Here is a 22,143-nt window from a genome sequence, read left to right as displayed (position 1 = left end):
TAGGCCTTAGCTATGCGAAGGGTCCTGATTTAACGGCCAACGTTGGCCCGTCATACCCATATATATGCGCGCTCTCGCTTATGTCTGCCACTTTCATCATGAAGAGCATGAAATCAGTGTTAAACACCGATCTTCACTGTAGCACCTGCCTGCTACCTACAGTAAACACCAAGCCAGTATCTATGCGGGCCGACAGAAACCAGGTTCCAACTATGCGTGACACCTTAACGACCAGCGGGTGCCCGTCAAACTCGTAACTGCAGTTGATATCGCCTACCTTGGATGCTTATCGTAATTGCAAGACCTGTGGCTATGTGCAACACTGAGTATAAAGCTGAAGGTCTTTCATACCCTCAACTATACGCGATGCCGCTTATCTTCGTTACCTACAGTAAACATCGATCCAATATATGCCGACCGTTAAAAACAAGGACTCAGCTGTGGGTGATAGCCTAATCGGATAGCCTGTTATACTCACAACTGTACTCGAAGTCACCTAACTTGGCTATTCATCGTCATACTCATACTTACTCGATGCCGTTTATGTTTGCTACCTTCAGTAAACATCGCAACTGTATTTGACGTAACCTACGTGACTACCTATAGTAACTGCCAGGCCCGCACACATGCTCGTAGCTAACCATAATGCCCCGACAACACATAATAGACTAACCCAACGATCAACGGTGGTCATCGCCTGTCAAAATGCAATCACCACCCATTTTGATAGCGCGCTCCCAAATCCTACTCTTGATTGTACCCCCTCAACCACTCCCTCCATTACCCGAAACAATGAGCTGTCGTTCACCTCGGCTACTTAGCGTAACTGCTATTCGCGACGCAGATAATGGGGCCTCACCTATGCACGGCAACGTAATACAATCGCCAACGACGGCGCTCCATACTCATAACTCCACGCGTTGATGATGCGCCCGCCATGAATTTACGAAAACACCATTGGCGAATTGCATTTTATTCATTGGCATCACTGATACAAGCTTAATTGGTAGTCGCTCCATTTTTCATGTTCTTAAGATCCACTTCACGGGACAAGGATTCTGAAACGGAAAATGGGCAAGCAATTAACCTTCTGGAACAGCATTTAAGCATCTGGATGTAATGGAATTTTATTTGTTTGCTTACCTAGTGGTTCATAATTCCCATTACCGTGATGAGGGATAAATGTATAGTCGTTGCGGATTGCCATGGGTTCATTGATTCGGCATTTGAGGCCTTCGAGTTACAATCACATGAATTCCTCGTCATCACGGGATTCGAAAGCGAGGTCTGCAAAGCGTATGCTAAGAAATTAGGCCTCAAATTACCGGTCTCCATCAACTCCGAAATTGGACAAAGCAGTTTGATTGCGACTGCCTTACGAGGGAGACTCGGCTTGTCCCCCATGGTCCGATCAAGATCAACATCAAAGCAAGCTCTTTTAGCTGACCGGTAGGTAGAATGACCGGCCGAATATAGCTTTGGCGGCCCGCATCTGCGAAGTCATTTTGCCCATGACGAACGTTTTGACCTCATAGTGTCCACCCACCATATCCTTGAACAAGCTGAATAGCTTGCGCAATTGCGCAAAATGCTCGCTTTTGACAAAGCCATAAATTACGGGTCGACCGACACCCATGCACTCCGTCGCGAGGAGAGTATAAAGCTTGTACCTTAACAGCGGACGTCAGGGGCTCTAAAGTTACCCACCCAAGACGGTTAGTACCGTGTGTAGCATCAACGTTTACAACGTCCGGGAAACGTCTAAAGAGTGCTATCTGCTGCGTTTGAGAAAAGCACAGGTGACTCTATCTGCCAACCTCCGATACCACCAGTAGCGCGCGACCGCACTCTCGAAACTTGGCTATGATGGATGAAATGTCATCTAAGAAACCGAAGGTAAGGTAACCAGCGACCTACTTAACAATGGACGCCGACAATTGACGCGATAGTTACGCACATCCTTGGTAGTGAGTACCTTTCTGGTCGGCGACATACTGCCGAATCTCCGATGACGGAGCACCAAAAGGGTACAACACTCCTTTAATTCATCATTTGTCAGTCGCCGGTTGATGGGGAGACTGTCAAAAATAAACTTGCTGCGTGGATGATTGTGCTCCAGGTGGTAGGAAGTAACCATCAAGCAGTCATGGTGCCGGCGAACATGGAGCCTTGCCGGATAATCAGTACGACATGTGCTACCGCGTACACACAATCAACCATCAACTTACTAAGTGCAACGAATTCCGCAGCTTCGGCTTCGTCTGCAGGGATGTCTGCTGCAACGTTAGAAGGCTTTTTCATACAAAAGTGGCGAATTGATGCTGTTTTTGGAGTTTAAGAGGGCTAAAACAACGAAATGTTCCGCCCGGTTCTCTTTCAAAGCGACTTGAAATGCATTGAATGAGAAAAAAACTTTGACGAGCTAAATTCACACAATCATCCTCCGCATTCACGTGCTCAGCCATAGCAGCCATTAAAATATGAATATCGCGGGCCTTGAATATCGTGGGGATTGAGTAGGTTTAAACAACTTTCAACAAAACTGCGGCCGTTTGGGAAGATATCATACGCCCGAAAAATTACCGTCAAATGTTAAAACTTTATGTTAAAGTTTTCCTCCTTGGAACCACGGTTTCAGAGAAATTTCGGGTGTGCGTCTAGCCGTCGCCCACAGGGATGAGCTGGCGTTTCGCAGGATGCGGAACCGCCTTAGGTCAGAAATCCGCCAATGGAACATACGAAAACCAACCACCATACTAGACCTCGAAGGTCAGTTCACACTCTGTTGGTTGGTGGTACGCCTTGTGCGTATGCACTGTAGCCGGAGCCTTTGGTCGTCTAGGTCTTTTTGTCACCGCGCTGGCGATACCGAGTGTTTACTCTCCTCGTGATGGGCGGCACCACTCCTTCAAGAGCGCACTATCAACCGTTGCCAGATGCTGTTGAGGAAACACCCCTATCTATCCCCATTCTGCACCCTGGCAGATACAAAGACCAATTTTTTCGGGACATATACAACTATCACCAGTGCGGAGGATTTTGGGTAAGTATCACACCGTTTCATAGCAAAAGATGTTCTCCATAAGTGTAGGTAGTCAGTACAAATAATAAGTTGGCTCCCATTCCCTGAATGACCATGGCAGTAGTAAACACTGATCGACCCGTTATGTAATATCCCATAGGGAACAGGGCTCATTTTCATAGATCTGTCCACGAAAGCCTGGATGAACGCTTCTGTAGAGGCGTATCTACTTCATGACGTCTGTAATCAGCGGCTCTTAATTCCACGTCGACTTCAATGATCGATTCAACATCGGCTTTCCCAGAAAACAAGTTGGGAAATGATTGTATAAGACTCGGAGGTTCAAATGTAATTTAGTGCTATAGTTGGCACTGTTATTTACGGGGTTTGTGATCTATCAAATGCGTAACGCTAATCGTAACCCAGTACAACAACCGATTAAGTTGCGGCTAGCGACACGACCACAGCGTGTGCCGAGAAAAACGGTCGTGGCACGAATATGTATCCAGCTAACAACTATAGAGATATAGACACATGGAGTGTAGAGTGAACTGCAATCAGGTAGCGCACCACAACTGAAGTCCAACTCGCAGTCGGAATGCACACTGAAGTAAATTTAGATATCAGCAATATTAGACAGGAAAGACCGCTGCTGTAAGGACTCTTTGATGCTGGGCGCCAAGCCACTACCATGTGTTCTTTACGGTTATGCGGCAGATATAACCTGTTGATCTGACGTCCGGTTGTCTGTACTTCTGGAACAGTAAGATTCCTGTGTTTCCGCGATAGTGGCCCACAAGACAAGTTTGGTCAATATGGCGTGGCCTTTGCGCTTAGTAATATGGTGCAAAATACGCTCCCGGCATTTGGATGCATACACTCAAAATCCGCGTTGACAAGGCTCAAAAGCCCACCATTTAACATCGCCGTCGTAACCGTACACATGCAGCTACGTGGTTTCGAGCAACACATAATCGATGAGTTTTGTGACATGTTCCAGGCCGCTATTGATGAAGTACCAGGGTTAGAGGTGCATGTAGCCGCTGGTGACTGGAATATCCCACGACCTTTGGATGTCTCAGCGCACCACATTTTTTGGAAGTATGGTTTTGGCTTGCTCTCAAAATAGTGATAGGATCGTCAAATTCACTGACCAGTCGGTTGTGCGCCAAAAACGAGCGTTTTTATCACCCCAATGTTAATTTGGTACACAAACGATGTCCACACAGCTCACCAGATTTGCTACATCTTAGCAGGACCTAGACGGGCATCATGCGTTGGGGACTTGTGTTCTTGCGTAAGGATAGAAGTGGAGAACCAAGAAGAATCGTGTGGACAAAGCTTAGGCTGCATCCGACAGCTGGACTGGCTCACACTATAGACAAATGCCACACTGTCCTTCTCAACTGTCCGAACAAGCAACAATATCTGGCTTTCTCCGCGAAACTTCGAATCATGTCCTGTAATTTTCAGTGATTTCAGTAGTGTCCGCATATAGTGGGTGCCATTCGTGATAGTGCCACTAGCACTGCCGGCAGAATGACTGGGTCTTGTACCGCACCATGCGGTTGTCCAAACTAGCTTTCTGGGTGAGATTGTCAAACGCGCCCCGGTACTTCACACTTGCTCAACAGCGACCGAAATGTCTGCTGGACCATGATAGCGACCAGTATTGAAGCCGTTAAGTGACAGTGGCTATGCGAAATAATTTCGTCTTTTGTGACAAGCATCCGGAAAACGACCGCCCGCTCAACCTACTCCACGCATTGCATCTGTCCAGATCCTTCCGGACACCAATAGAGCACTTCTCCGATGGGCAACTTCTCAGTTGCATATGCGTCCCCGCCTGCTGTTGACTCCTCTTTGGCGTATCACACTTATTAGGGTGCTACAAAAAGGGCCTAACTTGGGTTATCGGTGGACAGGATTACTTAAAGCCCGCGGGTGAAGATGGTGGCCATGCACAAACACACGATACATGCACCACCACCCTTCTCCCGCCAGTCCGTGAATTGCTTTGTACACTATGGTACAGAGAAGCTTTTCTTCCGATTGGAGCACCTTTTCCCCTTTTTACATAAGAACTGACAACCTTGCTTGTGGTAGGCCTACTGGCCTACTACTTACCACCCTACGGATCTCTTTACTGGCGAAAGACGCGAACTAAACCAAGCCAGACAGGTTGTCGTCCAGGAAGGGGTTGCACCGACCTTATTGTCACTCAATGGCGTGGTCTAGAACAACATAAGTATCGGCAGCCAACTGTTTCCTGCTTCATAGACCTCCCAGGGCGCTTGACTCTGAACTAAGAGGCATTGTAGAATGGCATCACCTCGGAACTACTCAGTTTGTTAAGACCTTACTACATGACTACGAGAGGGCATGTCCACATGTATGGCAAAAAACTTCAACCTTCGAGTTATCATGTGGGATTCGATGTCGAATCCGATGTTTTGAACACGTTCTTCGCCGCACACATGCGGAAGTTGTCGGAGCTGTTCTTGCTCCAGGCTGTACCAAGAATACTGTACTCGTCGAGGTGTTCAGCCGACGTTGAACGTCTGGGTCTGTGGGTTTCTTCGGCTCAGGGGTTAAGGCGAAAAGTCTCTGAGCGGAAGGTCCTTGGTTCGAATCCAGCTGATATATCTAGACTGTCCAGTCAGCTATCTGCCAGTCCTGTCCAGTCAACTTGGACTTGTCCCAACTTCAGGAGTGCACGCACAGACAAACGATTTATTTATTTTCTCCCATGGAACCAACGCCGGATCGATATCCGCGAGAGCTTTGTCAGCAGCCAACGGCGTTTGACAGGCTGCCATTCGAAACATTCGAGGAGTTTGCTCATCCTGGCGCATATAGCCGAAATAAAATAAAAATAACCAACAGAGAGACCAAAAGTCATCTGAAGGTTCCGGAAACATGTGCTTGACCATATACTAACTTAAGCCCATGAATCAATCGATTGTGGAATCCACTTCTAATGACCGAAACTTTAGCTGCCAGCACGGACATATGTACTATAGAATAAGCATTAGAGTGTTCGGTTGGTGTGTTGGTGGGTCCTGTTCCTTCCCTTGTAGATTGAGCTAATAGTTGATGGTCTCCATATTTCGAGAACATATCGCTCGCTGAGACTTGAATAATACGCTGACAGTGGTTCGGCCAAGGATATTCACACTCTGGAATGGTATTTTATCTATTCCGAGTGTTGGTTATGCCTCAGTGGGAGAAGCTTCCTCGTGATCTGAATGAGAAGACACTTCACGTTAAAGCAAAGTACTTTTAGCGGGGAACTTTGAGATTCGTAGGGGCATCGGTTTGTAAAAGGTTGAGACATATCAGTTTGTTGATTACCGGTAGTTTCCTCTGAGAACGGTTGGTTAGTGTTTGGAATGGGTGGTACATCATGCTTAACTGTTCGCAACCGATTGACCTGTTTGCAAAGAGATTTGGGTTAGACATGAATCTGTTACGGTTCGATCACGCAGCGAGCAAACCATATGCTATGCAGATTGTGGCAATATTCTATTTCCAGCTATGTTGCTTGATGCAGACTCCTAGCACAGCGGATAGTAAGAAGACGAAAACCTCGGACACAAACTTTAATGATCCAACAACACGCAATCAACAGGCGATAGTGGGAAAAATGACAATGCATATGTATATATATTCATAGTTTGACCTTGAAGATGCCGAAAGTTCGCTAACACATAAAAATACAGAGTTTTTTTAGGGATGTTTGTATTCCCAACAGAATCTCATAGCGTCCACTGACGGTGCCTTTTATCTCCCCATATCAGTGCTTTGCGGTGATTTCGAAGCAGGGCGTCACGCCGCATTAGTGATTCCGTTTTTCCACCAGACTCCGGCAGTTTTCGGCGCGCAGCGGCCGGTTTCTGATCCGTATAATAAAGTGGAGTGCGCCGCACCACTACAAACTTGACCCTCGACGGATAGGCTGATGTCACGCCTACGCCAGAGGTGACGAAGGTTCACGAAAGTTGCTCTGGCCTTCCCAATTCGGATAGGAATGTGATCTTTGGTGAGACCACCTGAACTGATACGGCTGCCCTGGTCTGTTACCTTAATTCGCTCATCAGCGTGCATGGGATTAGGGTTTGAGCTCGTCAATTTTGTAGCATCACTCTATGTCTTGCAGGTGTGAAGCAAATGTGAAACCGTTAGGGAGAATTACTTAGATTATTTAGTATAGTTTGCATTCATCATCATTATCGACAGCATGACATCAGTGTTCAACACCGATGCCTCACTGCCTTACAACCATGATTTATTTGAAAGCCTTATTGTAAAGAAAAAAATAAAGGTGGACGGGGAGCGGACTTAGTGATCGCTTACCGCAACCATAATGAATGGCCTACACCTCTAGATATTCACTCACGCAATCTGGATAAAAACTGACAACAAGAACGCCACTGACGTCGGTTGGTAGCCATATATTGTAGTGTCTCCAACCAGGCGCAGTGAGGATCACGCGGTCCCCATCCTGGAAGGCGAGAAGCACCGACAGCACCAAAGCGTTTCGTAATCTCCTTCATACTCCTCTACCCAGTCAAGAGTTGGCCACCTCTCTGTTTACGCCACTCTGAATTGGGCGTGGAAAACAGCACTCTCTTCGGCAAACGATGGTTTGGCTTACGCAACACGTGTGTAAACCAACGCAGGTACTGGTTTGAACACATTCTTCAATGGAAGCACTCGTTGCAGAACCGAAAACGCGCTTTTCAACTGCTTCATTACGGATTCGCCGACACCAACCCACACGAACTATGGTTCTAAGACAACGATTGTCGAACGCCTGAAGACGTCTTGATTCCGCCAAGGCCAAGTCTCACAGCCATACAAAAATAGCCCATACTGCAGCCTGATACACACGTCCCTTCAGATTCAGGGATAAACCATTCTGACGCCATATGTGACGCGATCCGAGCCTTGCAGATTCGTGCATTGACTTCATCTGTCACACTATGATCAGAACTAATACAACTTACAAGATACGTAAAACATTCCATAACTTCCAGTGCCTCTCCCTTGATTGTAAGTGGGTGTATTGTTTGCATTACCACGGTGTCAGATCGATGAAAAACTATCGTCTGATATACCGTACGGACGTCTAAGGCTCTGTGTAAAAATGCTCTCGTGGGTATAGCAAGGTGCTTTTTTATTGTTAGTAGGCAGCGGGGAGCATGAAGCACCCCGGTCGGATAACTGACCCAGAAGCGTTTGTATATATGACGAAGAGTTTGGATAGGGACATCGATGGACTCAACTGAGCGGGAAAATTATACTTCCCCTTTGCCGTTGCCAAGGGGGTTTAGTTTAGGTACCCAAACTTTAAGGGCTAACCCACAAGGCAGTGGGAGGTTGTGGGGTTTTGTTCGGGGACCTTGTCTCTAGCCTCTGACTCAAAAGTCTGACCCGGTTTTTTATCCTTCCCGGTACTGATAACTCAAACCTACTAGGCCTCAGGCGTTTGGCTTGACCTAATGGCACAGGGAGTATGGCATGACTGTCTCACTTCTGACGCGACTGCGTTCAGCGGGCACCTTATAAACAGTTTTAAAAGTATTTCGGCCTTATTGTATAGTGCGCCAGTGGTCACGCTAGACCTTTGGGCGATCGGAGTATGTGGTTTCAAGGGCTGACCTTTCCTAACCTGTACATTTTCACTGCTTCCATGAATACGGACGTGTTGGTCGCCTGGGGTAAACACCTTACTACCTTCACATCCAACGCAGAGGACAGTGTTACTTTATCCCCAGACCGCCTCCACCGGTTAACAAGTGTGAATGAGAGATGTTTAATTATTTGCGATCCGGTATTTATAGGATAAGTCGGGTTAGTATTGTGTTCTTGCTTGAACCATTATATAATTATTTCATTTGTGAGGTCAAAAGCGGAGCATCTGATCAAATTGGAAACATGTATGAAGTTGCACGACTATATAAAGAAATTGACTTGCAAACTCCGTGTGCACAAAGTCATCAGATTAAATTATCGTAGTGATTAGTTCTATGTACGAAGTTTGTACGACGCCTGTTAGGGTATCATCATTAGTTGGGGATCATTAAGGTGGCCGGCAGTTTCTGTTACCGTGTAGTCTGATATTGGATACGTGACCTGTAGAGATCAGTAGGCCTTTTAGATGAAGCATTACTCCACTTCTTGCACAACGATCTTATTATTTGGCATTTAGAAATAGCGCTATTCAGCCAGGTTTCTGTTACGACCAGCAGATTTCACGACATGGAAATAAGTCGAGCAATGAGTCCCTGAAGAGTCTCCAATATTCTCTGTACATCAATGTATGGAAGTGGCAGACTGTCAAATGTGGAAGAGATCCTCTTTACTAGTTGTTGCGGGTAGTCGCCAACCCCTGAGAGGCTGGCTGAGTTGTGTGGAATGGTAGAAAAAGTCAAGGACTGATGTTCAAAACTGTCAGTCGATTGTATATGTTCGTTTCTGTTGTTTGCACCAGCATCGCTTTCGTCTAATGGAGCCGTTGGTCGAATTTTCGGAGGAGCTTTTTTGTGCATACACCCTGTTTCAAGGATTTTGCTCACCATAGATGAACTGCAAGCGGTAACCTTCAAGATTGAAGAGCTCTGATGTTTGTATTTATTTGCGAGTGGTCAGCGTTCCGCCAACCTCAATTGTTTCTCATATTGAGCTCCGTTCACTGCAGTTATGCTCCCTACGTTTTGTTTCTTCAGCATGATTTGCTTCTGACACATGTATCAAAACGACTACTTCCCTAGTCTGCTTCGGGATTATGCCGATGTCTGGCCGTGGAATGATAGGAAGCGTGGGCACTGGAATGTTCGCAGCTAGGAGACCACCTTCAGCCCCTTTGAAAGGTAAAGAATGGCATGAACCAATCATCAGTAATGTATATGCGGAGCTCCAGGGTGATGAGGTAAACGTGGTTGGGTTATGGAAAGTGCTGAGACTGATGATGCCACACAGGATTGTCCGTTTGTTGCTCTCATCTTGTTGTTTTGAGGGTAATGCAAAGGATTCAGATAAGTAGGCACAAGTGGGCATGTGATCATCAGTTAAGTAAGCTTCAGCTGAGGACTGTACGGTGGTGGCTACAATGATAGGTTGATACTCATCATCGTCCGATAGTTTGGCTTATACATTAACATTGGCTGATGAAGAGCGCAAGATCTATCTCAAAGTGGTTGTGGTTAAGCACGAATTTGCCGAATCTCGACTGCTGTCTAGTCTTGCGCAACCTGGTAGTGTCCCAGCCCTCGTGCTTCCTTCGGGTGGCATGGCAGCTAGGCACCGAAAGGTTGCTACAGCCGGACGATTATTTTCTATTATTAGTGCAAAACCAATGTTATCTTTGGGGAATGGAGATATATCTGGTTGTCTCTGTGCTATCTTGAATGGATGTATTCCATGCGAATTTTTCAAGTTTCTTTATTAAAAAATCCTGGCAAGTGTCGCCGAGATAGCTTCGTCAGGTAAGGAGCTCTCGGTACCGCGGATATCAGGCGAAAAGCGTCGAGTACGTGTAAGATGGATGTGTTTTTCTCGAAAATTAATAGTAGTGGAAACGTTTACCAAAGGGATGGTGCAAGTCGCTGAGGATTAGGTAGGCCGGCTTTTGGTTATCGTCGAATTCGGCAATGATACTGAAAAAATCCAAAAGACCACCCACTGTTACGTGGGAGTTTCCACTGCATCGGCCACCCGAAAAGATACTTGTCTCATTCAAACAGGTGACCACAGACTCGCATTTCGTCCCTTGCGTGTGGTCGAATGCAATAGGGGCCACAACGTCCAATTGCTTGCCCGTTTAAAAGTACCGAGTTATCGAAAGGTATTAGTGCTGAATATTTGCCAGAAGTAAACCGCAATGGCCTCTGGATCCGGAGAAGTCACAGTCAATGGCGTTAACTACAACACCTGTTTCTGCAGTCAGAGTCCACTACAACTGGGTCGAAAGTAAACTGTCATCACATAAATTGCGTCATCTGGACCTGTGTTGTGATGATGAAATAATGTCGCAACTCAACATGGCACGCTAAGGCGTCGGATGTTAACTTCCATACCTTTTGACTAAACTGGAGTTATAGACTGGTTTGGAAGGATCACCATATGTGAACAATCGAAAATGATCCAATACCTTTACGAATCAGGTCTATGATGGTCATTGCATTTGGTTACTCTAATTCATCTGCCAGTGTTACGAATAGTCTGGGATAAGGACCGCCAGTTGGGCTGTTCGGATTGTTTGATGGTAGCATCATTTTCATTTTTTCCACCGCTGAAAACCAGGACTCCGGTTGTACCATACCGATCGGTACGCTCACCATATTTCACCAAAATAATCACTTAATAAACCTTAAACATCTAGTCCAGTTTTCAGTCTCCACTGTTTGTACTCCGTGTCAAATCGAGTAACTCGCATTCCTTGCTGAAACCCTGGTTTCTTTCTCTGTCGTTATATGTTGTGTCTCAGAAGGCGATGCGGTAAATAGTGTTCATTTGCCGTGTCAGGATACGCTCCGACAGATTGCAGCTCTGAATCTGAGGGCGAGTTTTACCTACATCCATTGCGACTGCTTCGGTCAGCAAGATTAACGGATATAGTGATCCGTGTGGGTGATATGAATGCCCAAATTTCAATACTAAGCCAGGAAGAAGGATGACCGTGTGGCATTCGCAGTGATGCTCAGAGTACGGATAATGGGAGATGACTTCATCAATTGTGTGCGGAACATTGGTCAGTACAGCCTTTCAGCATGAGTGCTCACACCGAGTTACTTGGATGCCAATACCGCAAGTCAGTCATGGACTTAGTTGGATCATATGGCTATGGGTTACCCAAAGATAGCTTCAGACAAAGATCACCGTTCCTTCTAGAATGCAATCGCGCCATTGTGTGGCCTCAGTCATCCCTTAGCTTTCCGTCAGCACTACGAAAGAGAGCACCTCCATCCATAAAATTCGACTAGTTTCACTAGCTCAAGAGTATCGAGCTGATCTGGTTAGAAAGCTACTACAAGTTGAGTCATGCTGTTGACAGTGATTTAGGGATGAACAGAAGAGATTCAAGGAAACTTTGCTCTCAGCATGTAGAACTGTCTTTGCAAGCCATCTGACTCGATTAAATGAACACGGAATATCGTCAAGATCACCAGATCTTATTACTTCTAGAAAAGCTATATCAGCAACTAGCAACTACGATGGCGCATGCAGATCCATCAAACGCCGGATAATCAAGAGCTTGAAGAATGAAGAGAGATGGATTGCGAGGACCCAGGAGATTGAGAAGGATTTCTCTGCAGGCACGGCCGCGCCCTGGAAACTGTTCTGGGGCCAGCGATCCCTAATAACCGAACAGCACATCATTTGGACGGATGTCACGTGCAGGACACGGGCCAAACGAAGGCATGCCCTGATTGGTCAGAATGCCAGCCAATCCGAACCGAGCATCCTTGACTGGACGCTTCTCGCCCCCTCACGGTGCTTCTAGCACGACCTTGTGGAACACTCTGTGATTACCCCATAAATACAGATGTAGTGATCGTCCTTTTGCCTCCATAAAGGGCTGTGTAGAGCTACCGTGCCTTTTGATATAACATTGTGGGCGGAGCAGGAAGCCAAGGGACCGATACAGAGTTGCACTACCGTTTAGCAAGTTATAACAGAAACAATTCGAAAAAGATAGAACCGCAATTCATCCGCAAAACTGCCGTCTTGAGAGATGGGTTGGACACTTTAAACAGCATTTCGCCTGTCTTCCTTCATTAGCCTCTGGAAGAACTTAGCGATCGTGGTTCAAATATCGGCATCAGCCCGCCGTCAACAACCGGTATCCTCCAACGCAGCAACGCACCTGGCCTGGATGGCACCCACCCGACACTTTTCTTAGAAGGTGGGGAAGCACCGGTGAACAGTGGTGACCCTACTGCAGAAGATTTGGGAGGAAAACAAAATATCAATGAAATGGAGTGCTTCAGTCGTCGTCCCGATATTCAAAAACGGTGAAAGCGCGTCAAACAAAAACCATCGTTGCATCAGCTTGGTGGCCGTTGCATCCAAAGTGCTTTCTGGCATTGTTGCGCGCAGGTTGGCTGATTATTGGAAGAGCTAAGCTCGTGAGAATGAAGCTTGGTTTCGCCCTAGTCGTCATCATTTAGCGGTATCACCTTCCTCGTGCATTGCTGCCGTGTCACCCAAAGGAAACACATGTTGCATAGGCGCCGACAGAAGCAGTCGAGATTCCGAGATTCGAGGCTGAGTTCGGACCACGTGCCTTCAGACCAGTGAGCTCGTGCCCTAACCACCGAGCCAAAGATGTCCTCTTCATCGCATCTACCAAATCTTTATTTTATGGCAGGTTCATGAATAGCGTCATTCTTTCAAATGCCGCCTGTTGGTCGTTTTTCTTGATCTGGGAGCTGTATGTGACTCTGTCAATCGTCGGAAAATTTGGCGGTGTCTGGTGATCAAAAGATGTACCTTGTAAATTTATATCCCTTATGAGGACTCTTATGGGCGGATACGATTAAATAGCAAGTTTTCTCCCGAGTTCGCCACGTCCAGTGGTGTAAAACAACAGTATTCTTCCTCACAATTCCTCCTCAACTTTGTTATCAATGTGGCACCTGAAATTTCTCTGCTTGCCCTTGAAATCTAAAGAATCAGAATGCTTTCCGGGGGATTCGCTCGTAGATATTCAGTATATGAGCATTTCTGTCATCGGTTCATACCCTCGTCATCATTGACAGTAACACCAGATGAGACCGCTGGTGTTTTTGTGTCGTACAGCCATGGCAGTTTATTTGATTAAGGCCGTATAATCGAAAGAAGAAAGAGATGATGAAAGGAGAGGGACTTAGCGCAAGCCTACCACAAACGTTTGAGGAGCTTTCAAGTGCCTTCAAGCTCTTAGTCAGACACTCTGGAATGAAACTGGTAGTATGAACGCCACTGACACCGGTTGGTTGCCACACCGTTCGTGAAATTCTTTATTCCCTATAGCCATGTCAGAAAAACCCGTCTCCTGATCACATTGCGAATTCGTTGGTTACAGCCAATTCCATCTATACTTCCGAGACATCGGTTGTCAAAGACCTGAAGACATCTCAGTTCCTTCGCTCGAAGTGGCAGAGCCTCGCAACCATACAACAGCTCAGTGCGCACTGTAGTCTCATGCATGGCTCCTTTCAGACCCAGTGAAATGCCTTTTCGGCATCACAAGTGACACAATTTGGCAAACGCACTTCTAGCCTTTGAGTTCCGTGCGTTCAGTTCGTCTGTCACACTACCGTCAGAGCTAATGCAACTTCCAAAATATGTACGGTGTTCCGTTGTCACTCTCTGAATCCTCAGCGGCATGTTCAAGGATTGTATATCCTGCAGGATGACTTTGCACTTAGTGAGTGCGAAACACATGCCGAAGGACCGAATGAACTTGGTCAGCTTTTCAAGTAATGCTTGCACTTGCTGCTCTTTCTCAAGAGACGAGAATAATATCGTTTGCATATTACAGGTCGAGAAGTTTGTCACTCGTAGAGACGTCAACGTTTGGGTTTCGAAGACCGCGGGGTGATTTATTATGTGCCTTTAACGGTGATCCCTTAGCAACTTGTTCTATTCCAAGCAGGATTTCTGAACCAAGCTTCCTCTTATCTTGCCCTCAGTTTCTACTTTCTTCCACGAATAGTTCGGTATTCCTTTTGAGTACTGCGTTCCATTACCTTAGTGACCACACCCAGCTGTGCATGGTTGCAAAGTAGCGTGTTCTAGGCAATTTGAAGCAAGTGTTCGGAAATTCCAATCGTCATTCACTACCATCTCGTAATTTATCATAATAGGCATTGATTCTAGTGGAAGTGGACGGTCAATTGGATACAGTAGTAGAGTAAACAGTAAAATGTTAAAATGATGTGATCACTGTAACTCTATGGAGATGAACGGTAAGTCTTCTCGATCATCAGCTGATATCTGGTTATTAAATTTGGAGTGGGTTAGCTGTCCCCGAATAAAAAACCCGTTCGTTTGTATGGTTACATTGTGTTCGTGTAGATAAGTTCTACAACTTTACCTGTGACTAATGCACAAGTGAACAACTGCGAAACTTTGAGGGAACACTAAAGTCATCGGCTGGAAAGACATTGACAGGTTACTTCGATAAATGTGACGTCTTCGGCAGATGATTGTGGAGATTTGGTGGAATACTGTGACGGTTCCTGTGTCTCGAGTGCGCAGTTCAAGGCAGCAAACAATGGCATTGTTTTTGAGGGGCCGAGGGTTATCAGCAAATGCGCATTGGTGATCCTGGTGTTGACACAACGACACTACACTACTTCAGGGGCGTCGGTCACTGTGTGGCACCTCCGTTCCAGGTATTTCAGTTTCCTTATGATTCGAGCTTCGTGAAGAGCAGGTACGTCGAATGGGTAACATCTGCTGAGACAAATTAGAATGAGTTTGTTAAGGATACAAGAAATGAACTGAACGCAAGATGATTTAACCAATAGTTTATAGGTGTTGGAAAATTGCTCTATCGGCAGAGTGAACGATGTTCAAGTAGTTGCTAACCCACTGTTGACATTCTTTTTGGCTTAACTCATCGCATTGGTTTTGTCAAATATTGAACTTAATATTCCTTTCATGCTATTATTCTGTTCGTAGAGTGGCTATGTTAGACAGTTACAGTCTCCTCAAGTCCTCGTTTCGAAATTGTGCACTGGTTGATCGGTTAGGGGATTTCAAACTATTGCATTTATTACCACCGAATTTTAGGGACTGGCGACAGACTTGCCCCCACAAGCCTTTGGAATCGTATATTGGCTTGTGTGCCATCATTATAAGCAGCTATGAGGATGGTACAGTGGTCTCGGCTGCTACATCATTTCCTCTAAGTCTTGACCAGTTTCATTCCTGAACCGTTTGACTTCTTGAATAATTTGAGTTTTAACTGACAAAATTCGGAATTCCTAACCGTAATTTGCACTCCGTATCTTGAGGCGATGCCCTGCTTTGATTCGTGTTAACTCGTCTTTGTGAGCCAACTTTAAAGGGTGGCTACGGAGTGAAGTAAACCAAAGTGGAGGTCAAAATGTTGCGCATCTTTTACTTTCCAAAGTATTCCTATGTGTTCTTCGGAATTGCGTCTCATTAACCGACACTACTTATAAAATAGGTGACCTTGCCATGGATGTACACTATGAAACACGAATAAAATAATAATCGGAATCCAGTTTTCATTTTAACTACTCATCGGTTTCCTGTTATCTGAAGTATTTTGTCCGCGAAACTTAACGCTTTTCGATGTACTGAAATGAGAGCTGTCGTTCCAATTGAACGGTATTTGTACTTATGAGTAAGACGAATCTCATCCGCACTTCAAATGCACCTCCACAATCCCGGTCACGTAGGTAAATACTCCCAATTGACAAGAATTGTGATACAACTGATTAGAGCAGAGAGCAGAAACCTTCTATAATAGTGAGTGTGCCTCGTAATTTGGTTTACCCGTAGTTCATTGCTCATAGTTCATTGTAGGATCACTTTACGACAGCTTCAGTGATGTGAATAAGGAAGCCCCATCACCAAACATACAAACGCTATCAAGGAACTGAACAGAATTTGGGGATCTGGGGATCTTCATATATGTCTTTTTGATAATCCGAAATATTACTGGCGCTCCATAAGCGCCACATAATTAAACCAACACTGTTTGATTGGTATGATCTCTGGTATTGTAAACCAAATTCACATAAATAAAGTCAGTTGGTGTGTGGGGCCAAACCACGAACAACACCTCGGCTTGTTAACAGGGTTGCTCTGTAATAGGCGAAAAATACTCGGTACGGGTGTAAGTACTAGACGATTGCTCATAATCGGCAACAGTTGTCGTCAGTGTTACTGCAGGTAGGGCGCACACAGTATGCGTATCATGTGAGTTGTGCCTAGTTCTAGTTCTAAGTTATTACTGACTAACGGTATCTCTGTCCTGGTTGTCTAGCTCAAGTAAAACTTGCATTGCTTGCTGCTGAAACCAGTCCTGGGTTGCGAATTTCATAGATCTAGTCTGGGTTACCAATTATTCACGCATCATCAGTATGTCTAAGCCGATTAATATAACATTAGTACTGCTACCGTCACAACGAATTCGTAGTTTTCACTATATATGTGTGTTTGGTGGGTAGTTTTTTCCAAACAAGCAGGTGGCTCGGTGTGCCGATATGGTTTTCTACACACGCGTTCCGGAACTGGCAAGACAGGAGACCTGTCACTGTGGAACTTATCTATCTATCCGCAGCATACGGCTGGACTTTTCATCTTTGGTTTCACGTGTGCTTACTTGTGTTTCGATCTGAAAGTGACTTCACTGTTAGTGAATAGGGAATCGTGGAACTGTTCTTAGCTGATTTATCTATGCCTTTTTTCGGAACGTAACCAAGTCAACCTATCCTATGTTTTCCAAATCACCGGGCCCTTGTTGTGGAATGGTTCTTACCCAATGAAAACACAGTTTCTTGGAATTTTGGAGTTCCACTTACACTTCCTGATTTTTCGATCGTCTTTATTTGGATGTAAGTAGATTATCAGAATGAAAGGAAATCCCACCTGTTCACTTTATGGAGGTGGTGATACTGGTTTACAACGAAATGCTACGATCATCCTTGAACGTAGTCTTGTTTTTAACGTTTAATGAGTTTTCATCTCATTTGAACCAAAAAGAAAATACTGATTTTTGTATGCTTTACGACGTTCACATTCTCCAGACCTGATTTTCTGCTGTGTTCCTTCGTTTCAGGCGATCTTGTTGACCGAAATCGTATGGTTTATCAAATTCCTATTCATCGTCTTCGTGGGGATTGAACTCACTGTATGCACACGTTGGGAAGTGCTAGCCAACCACTCAGTGTATATTAACGAATGGAGCGATGCGTTTACTCCGCCCAACAAATGTTGGGCCACATTACCCTTGCTTCCGTCATTACTCGTCGCAGGTGCCGTGTTCGCCCTCTTGATACAACTGGTTCTCTGTAGTCAACGTCTCCAGCGCTTTTGGGAGACACGGCTGTTTTGTACCAATGTGCTGGGTATGCCTCAGTCGTCGACAGGTCTGGGTGATATGACTTGGTCAGACGTACAAAAACGTCTCATTACGAGGATGCCTCAAACTGAAAAACTCGATGAGCTAGCAGTTTACAACCGCATTTTGCGTCACGAGAATTACTTAGTTGTTATGATCAACCGAAAGATCCTACCAGTTCACTTCAGTATCCCGTTATTCTCGCCTCCTTGGAACTATCCATATCTTCCAGACGGTTATCTATTCAATATAAAAATGCTGCTATTCTGGACACCTTGGTCACCGTTTTCACACGGTAGTCGGTTGCAACCGGAATACAGGGACCCAACTAGACAACAAGAATTGGCCGCACATCTTTCTAAAATGTCTTGTATATTGGGATTACTTAATCTCATCTTCGCTCCAATTATTTTGATCGCACAAGCGCTGGTATTTTTGTGCTCGAACGCTCAACGCATCCGTTTCCATCCGGCCAGCGTCTTCGGTCGACGTTGGTCGAACTACGCGCATCTGTATTTGCGAAGCGTCAATGAACTTCAGCACGAATTCACCGTACGTATTGGCCAGGCCTATGATTCAGCTGCAAAGTATCTGGATTGCTTTGTATCACGCAATTTGGTCACCTTGGCCGATGCCGCTGCCTTCATACTCGGAAGTGCTTCAGTTGCGTTCTTCGTTTTGGGCCTTGTACATGAGCAGATGATGCACCTGTCAGGCTATTGGGCCATTTTAGTAGTTGGCGGGTTGGTAGCTCGTATATGCATCAGTTACATTCCTGACGAACAAGTGGTACAGTCACCAGAAGTATTACTGCGAGTAACTCTGAGTAAAATTCATCACAGCAACGACCAGTGGATTCAGAATGCAGCCACTTCACGCGTTTACACCGAGTTTTCTCATTTGTTCCATTACAGAATCGTGGGAGCGCTGGAGGATATTCTATCACCTATCCTTACACCTTTTTTACTACTGTTTTTCTTACCCAACCATACGGCGGAAATTGTGAGTTTCTTTCGAAATTACACGGTTGACCTTGGGGACTTAGGGCATGTTTGCAGCCTGGCAACTTTAGATGTGGGGCTGCATCGAGATCCTGATTTCCAGTTTGACGATGACGGAACCGAGACGGCCGTTTCTGAGAGTCCACCTGAGGTTGCAGCTTCGCAACCAAAGCCTTTATCCGGGGGAAAGTTGGAAATCAGCTTGATAGCCTTTCATCAAAATAATCCCGACTGCATTCTTCCAGATGCCAGCCGTAGCTACCTGCAGTCTTTCAAAAGGCAACTCATGAAAGAACTTCCGCAACCGGCTCCCCTATTTCAACCCGCAGCTTTCAACAGCCAGGATCAGACTTTTGGCATCGCACCACAGGGACAGCTTTCGCCACTTCCATCGATTCCTCCTGGGGCACGCATAAAGAACGTTTCTCACTTACCTGGCCCGGGATATATTGACACAGCAACTTGTGGTGTGGTTGGTGCTCTGACGGAGTCGATGAAAAGTTCGATGCACCGTTCTGATCCAGGTGTCACGTTCCCAATTAGCACAACCAGGCCGTCACCACGCAATGCATCTAAACCATCTGGTTCTATCGAAGTTAGCGAGGACAACGCGAACATTGTTGGTGGTCTACGGCCCTCGGACCAAGCGGACCAGTCCTGTATTGGTCCTGGTCATTCCGTCTACCAGGCGCGGTACCCTTCGGATCTTTTAAATACAAGTTTGATGCTAGCCTACCAAGCTTATACTCCGTATACCTCACAAATGGAGAGCGGATCAAGCCAATACTGGGAGCTTGCCAGTAGTGCGATCAACGGTCAAGCTGGCCGCGGTGGATTAACGGCCCTCCTCACCGCAGACACATCGGCTAGCATTTTATGTCTACAAGAGCTTGTTCACAGACGGCGGCTTCAGCAGTCGGTAAGTTTATCTGCTTCGCAGCACCCTTATCATGGCAAGAACCATGGCACTGATTCGGGAGACGCCTCATTCTCCGCCTTCAGACCCCCCTCACCTTACCAAGCACCTTGCACGTCTGGTACATCATCTGCTTCCACTCGATTCAAGCCCCCGGTAGGGAGAGCTATAGTGGATCCTGGAGCTTTCGCGAGTACGCCTCATCGTTTCGGTTATGGTGCAATAGGTTCTACTGAGACTCTCGGCATAGTCCGAACGTCCGTTGAAGGTCGCCGCATACAAAGACCGCTCGTTGCAGAAGCAGTTGAAGAGGATGATGAATTATCCGTAACCCCGAGAGGTACTCCGAGGGGATTTCCCCTGGTGAGAGGCACTGGCGATTCTACCCCACCATCCCGCCCAACGGGTATCAGTAACATGCCTACTGGTGTTGTGACTGTTTCCACCAGCCCATCACTTCGGGCGCCAATCATGCAACGTGCAGCTGGAGTGGTCGATGACGCCGAAAATGCTCCTATGGACCGCGAAGACACTGATCCTAATCATATCTTACCGGACCTTCCACCAACAAACTGCTAGTTTTCTTCTCATTCGGAACATTTAACTGCTGGGTTCCATTGTCACACTTATCGGGATTTTCAGTTGTTCTCCTTTTCACCCTATCACGTGATACTCTCTATCATGACGTTTGCTTGTTTCACGATGACAGGATCAAGTGCGTGTTTACGGTTGATCGTTCCCTTCATTGTTTTGTACAGCTTATCCGTTTATTTGTGATCCTTACAACAAACACCTCTTAACCCTGCTTGAAAATTTTTGCAGATTACTTGGTACTTCCCTTTTCACCATTTTGCTTGGCCAACTATTAATCATATTTTCCTTTATCACATCCTTGTGGTTCTAATGGCTAGTGTCTACAAAAACACCCATCATGAGGTTATTTAACTTCTCATCCCTCGCAAGTCTATCTGTATAAGTAAATTGTCCAGACCGGATGGGGGTCATTTGGCGTATGCGGTCAAGTGCAGGCAGCTACTCGGTTCAACGGGAGTCAACTTAAGATTTTCTCTTCTGAGGAACAGCATCTCCAGTTGAGACGGCTTTTGTGGCTTTCGTTTTGTACTTATTGGTAGATCAAGGCCGTGGTTCGCTTGAAGTTGTAGAAACCCATAAGCAGCCAGTTTATAGATCTTCTTTCCTTTACATTCACATGCGTCCGCCACATGCCAAGTACACTGGGAAGGTGTAACACTAGTGGATTAAACACGAGAGGACGTCGCGGAAAGCACTAGATTGAGAAGTCCTGGAGTCGATCATGCTCTTTCGAACAGCTATGATTTTCAGCTGTCGGGGTCGCTTATTTATGGAGTTTTGGTGCTACTTTGCAGTGCTTTGAAGTCGCATTAAAGTTGTTCTTCTATGGAGCGATCGTTTCCTGAATTGGGCCACTTTTGGCTGGTCCCCAGGAGCTATTGTTGAATTTCAGAAGCACAGGAGGGTCACCCTCAACTTGGACTAGAGGCCATTTCTCGAGGTAGATTTTGTTTAGATCCCAAACACCAGTCACCTCTGTTTTTCTAACGTCAGCTGAACGTCCTGATTTTCGTGAATATCGCCCTTTGCAGGTTTCTGTAGGTAGGAAAAAATGATAACCCTTTGGTACTCCGCGTGGTTTGTCGGATGCTCAGCCATGTGTGTGGTATGACAATGAGGTTTAGGGGGAGACCGGGCGCCGACTGCACTGAATATTTCGCCTCTTTCGATCTCATTCGGGATTCTTGGGTATTGTGTTACACGTGGCTTCAATTGACTTCAAAGTCGCCTACGCGTTGAAGCGCAGCTCGAATAGGTGATAAAAACCTGATTGGTAGCACAACGAATGACTGCACGTTTGCCATGGTATCATATAACCACTCTTGTTTCCATCGAATGTCAGTGATAGAAGGGCCTGGTGATCAATCTTCGGGCAACAAAGACCTCTTATCGCTGGGTACTTTCTTATGCAACAACGGAATATGCGGTGTTTGCGATTTGTTTATCCTGAGCTGGCTCCATGTTCCAGTATATATATATATATATATATATATATATAATGGTTTTTAAAACAGAAGTTAAT

At 45.8% G+C, this 22,143-nt stretch overlaps 1 protein-coding gene across 1 annotated transcript in view; it reads left to right on the top strand.

The window, feature by feature from the left end:
- Window positions 1-20,953, top strand: part of T265_12945 (hypothetical protein) — a gene marked incomplete at both ends in the record, with an annotated part of 24,413 nt that extends 3,460 nt beyond the window's left edge. The window contains 3 exons of the mRNA XM_009166434.1: window positions 2,639-2,795; window positions 2,843-3,043; window positions 17,829-20,953. Of these exons, the coding sequence (XP_009164698.1) occupies window positions 2,639-2,795; window positions 2,843-3,043; window positions 17,829-20,606 (3,136 nt within the window). The remainder of the gene's footprint in view (window positions 1-2,638; window positions 2,796-2,842; window positions 3,044-17,828) is intronic.
- Between the last annotated feature and the right edge of the window lie 1,190 nt (window positions 20,954-22,143).

The sequence above is a fragment of the Opisthorchis viverrini genome (assembly GCF_000715545.1).
Source record: "Opisthorchis viverrini unplaced genomic scaffold opera_v5_27, whole genome shotgun sequence".
In the NCBI taxonomy this organism is placed as follows: domain Eukaryota; kingdom Metazoa; phylum Platyhelminthes; class Trematoda; order Opisthorchiida; family Opisthorchiidae; genus Opisthorchis; species Opisthorchis viverrini.
This window is presented reverse-complemented; position numbering and strand designations above follow the sequence as displayed.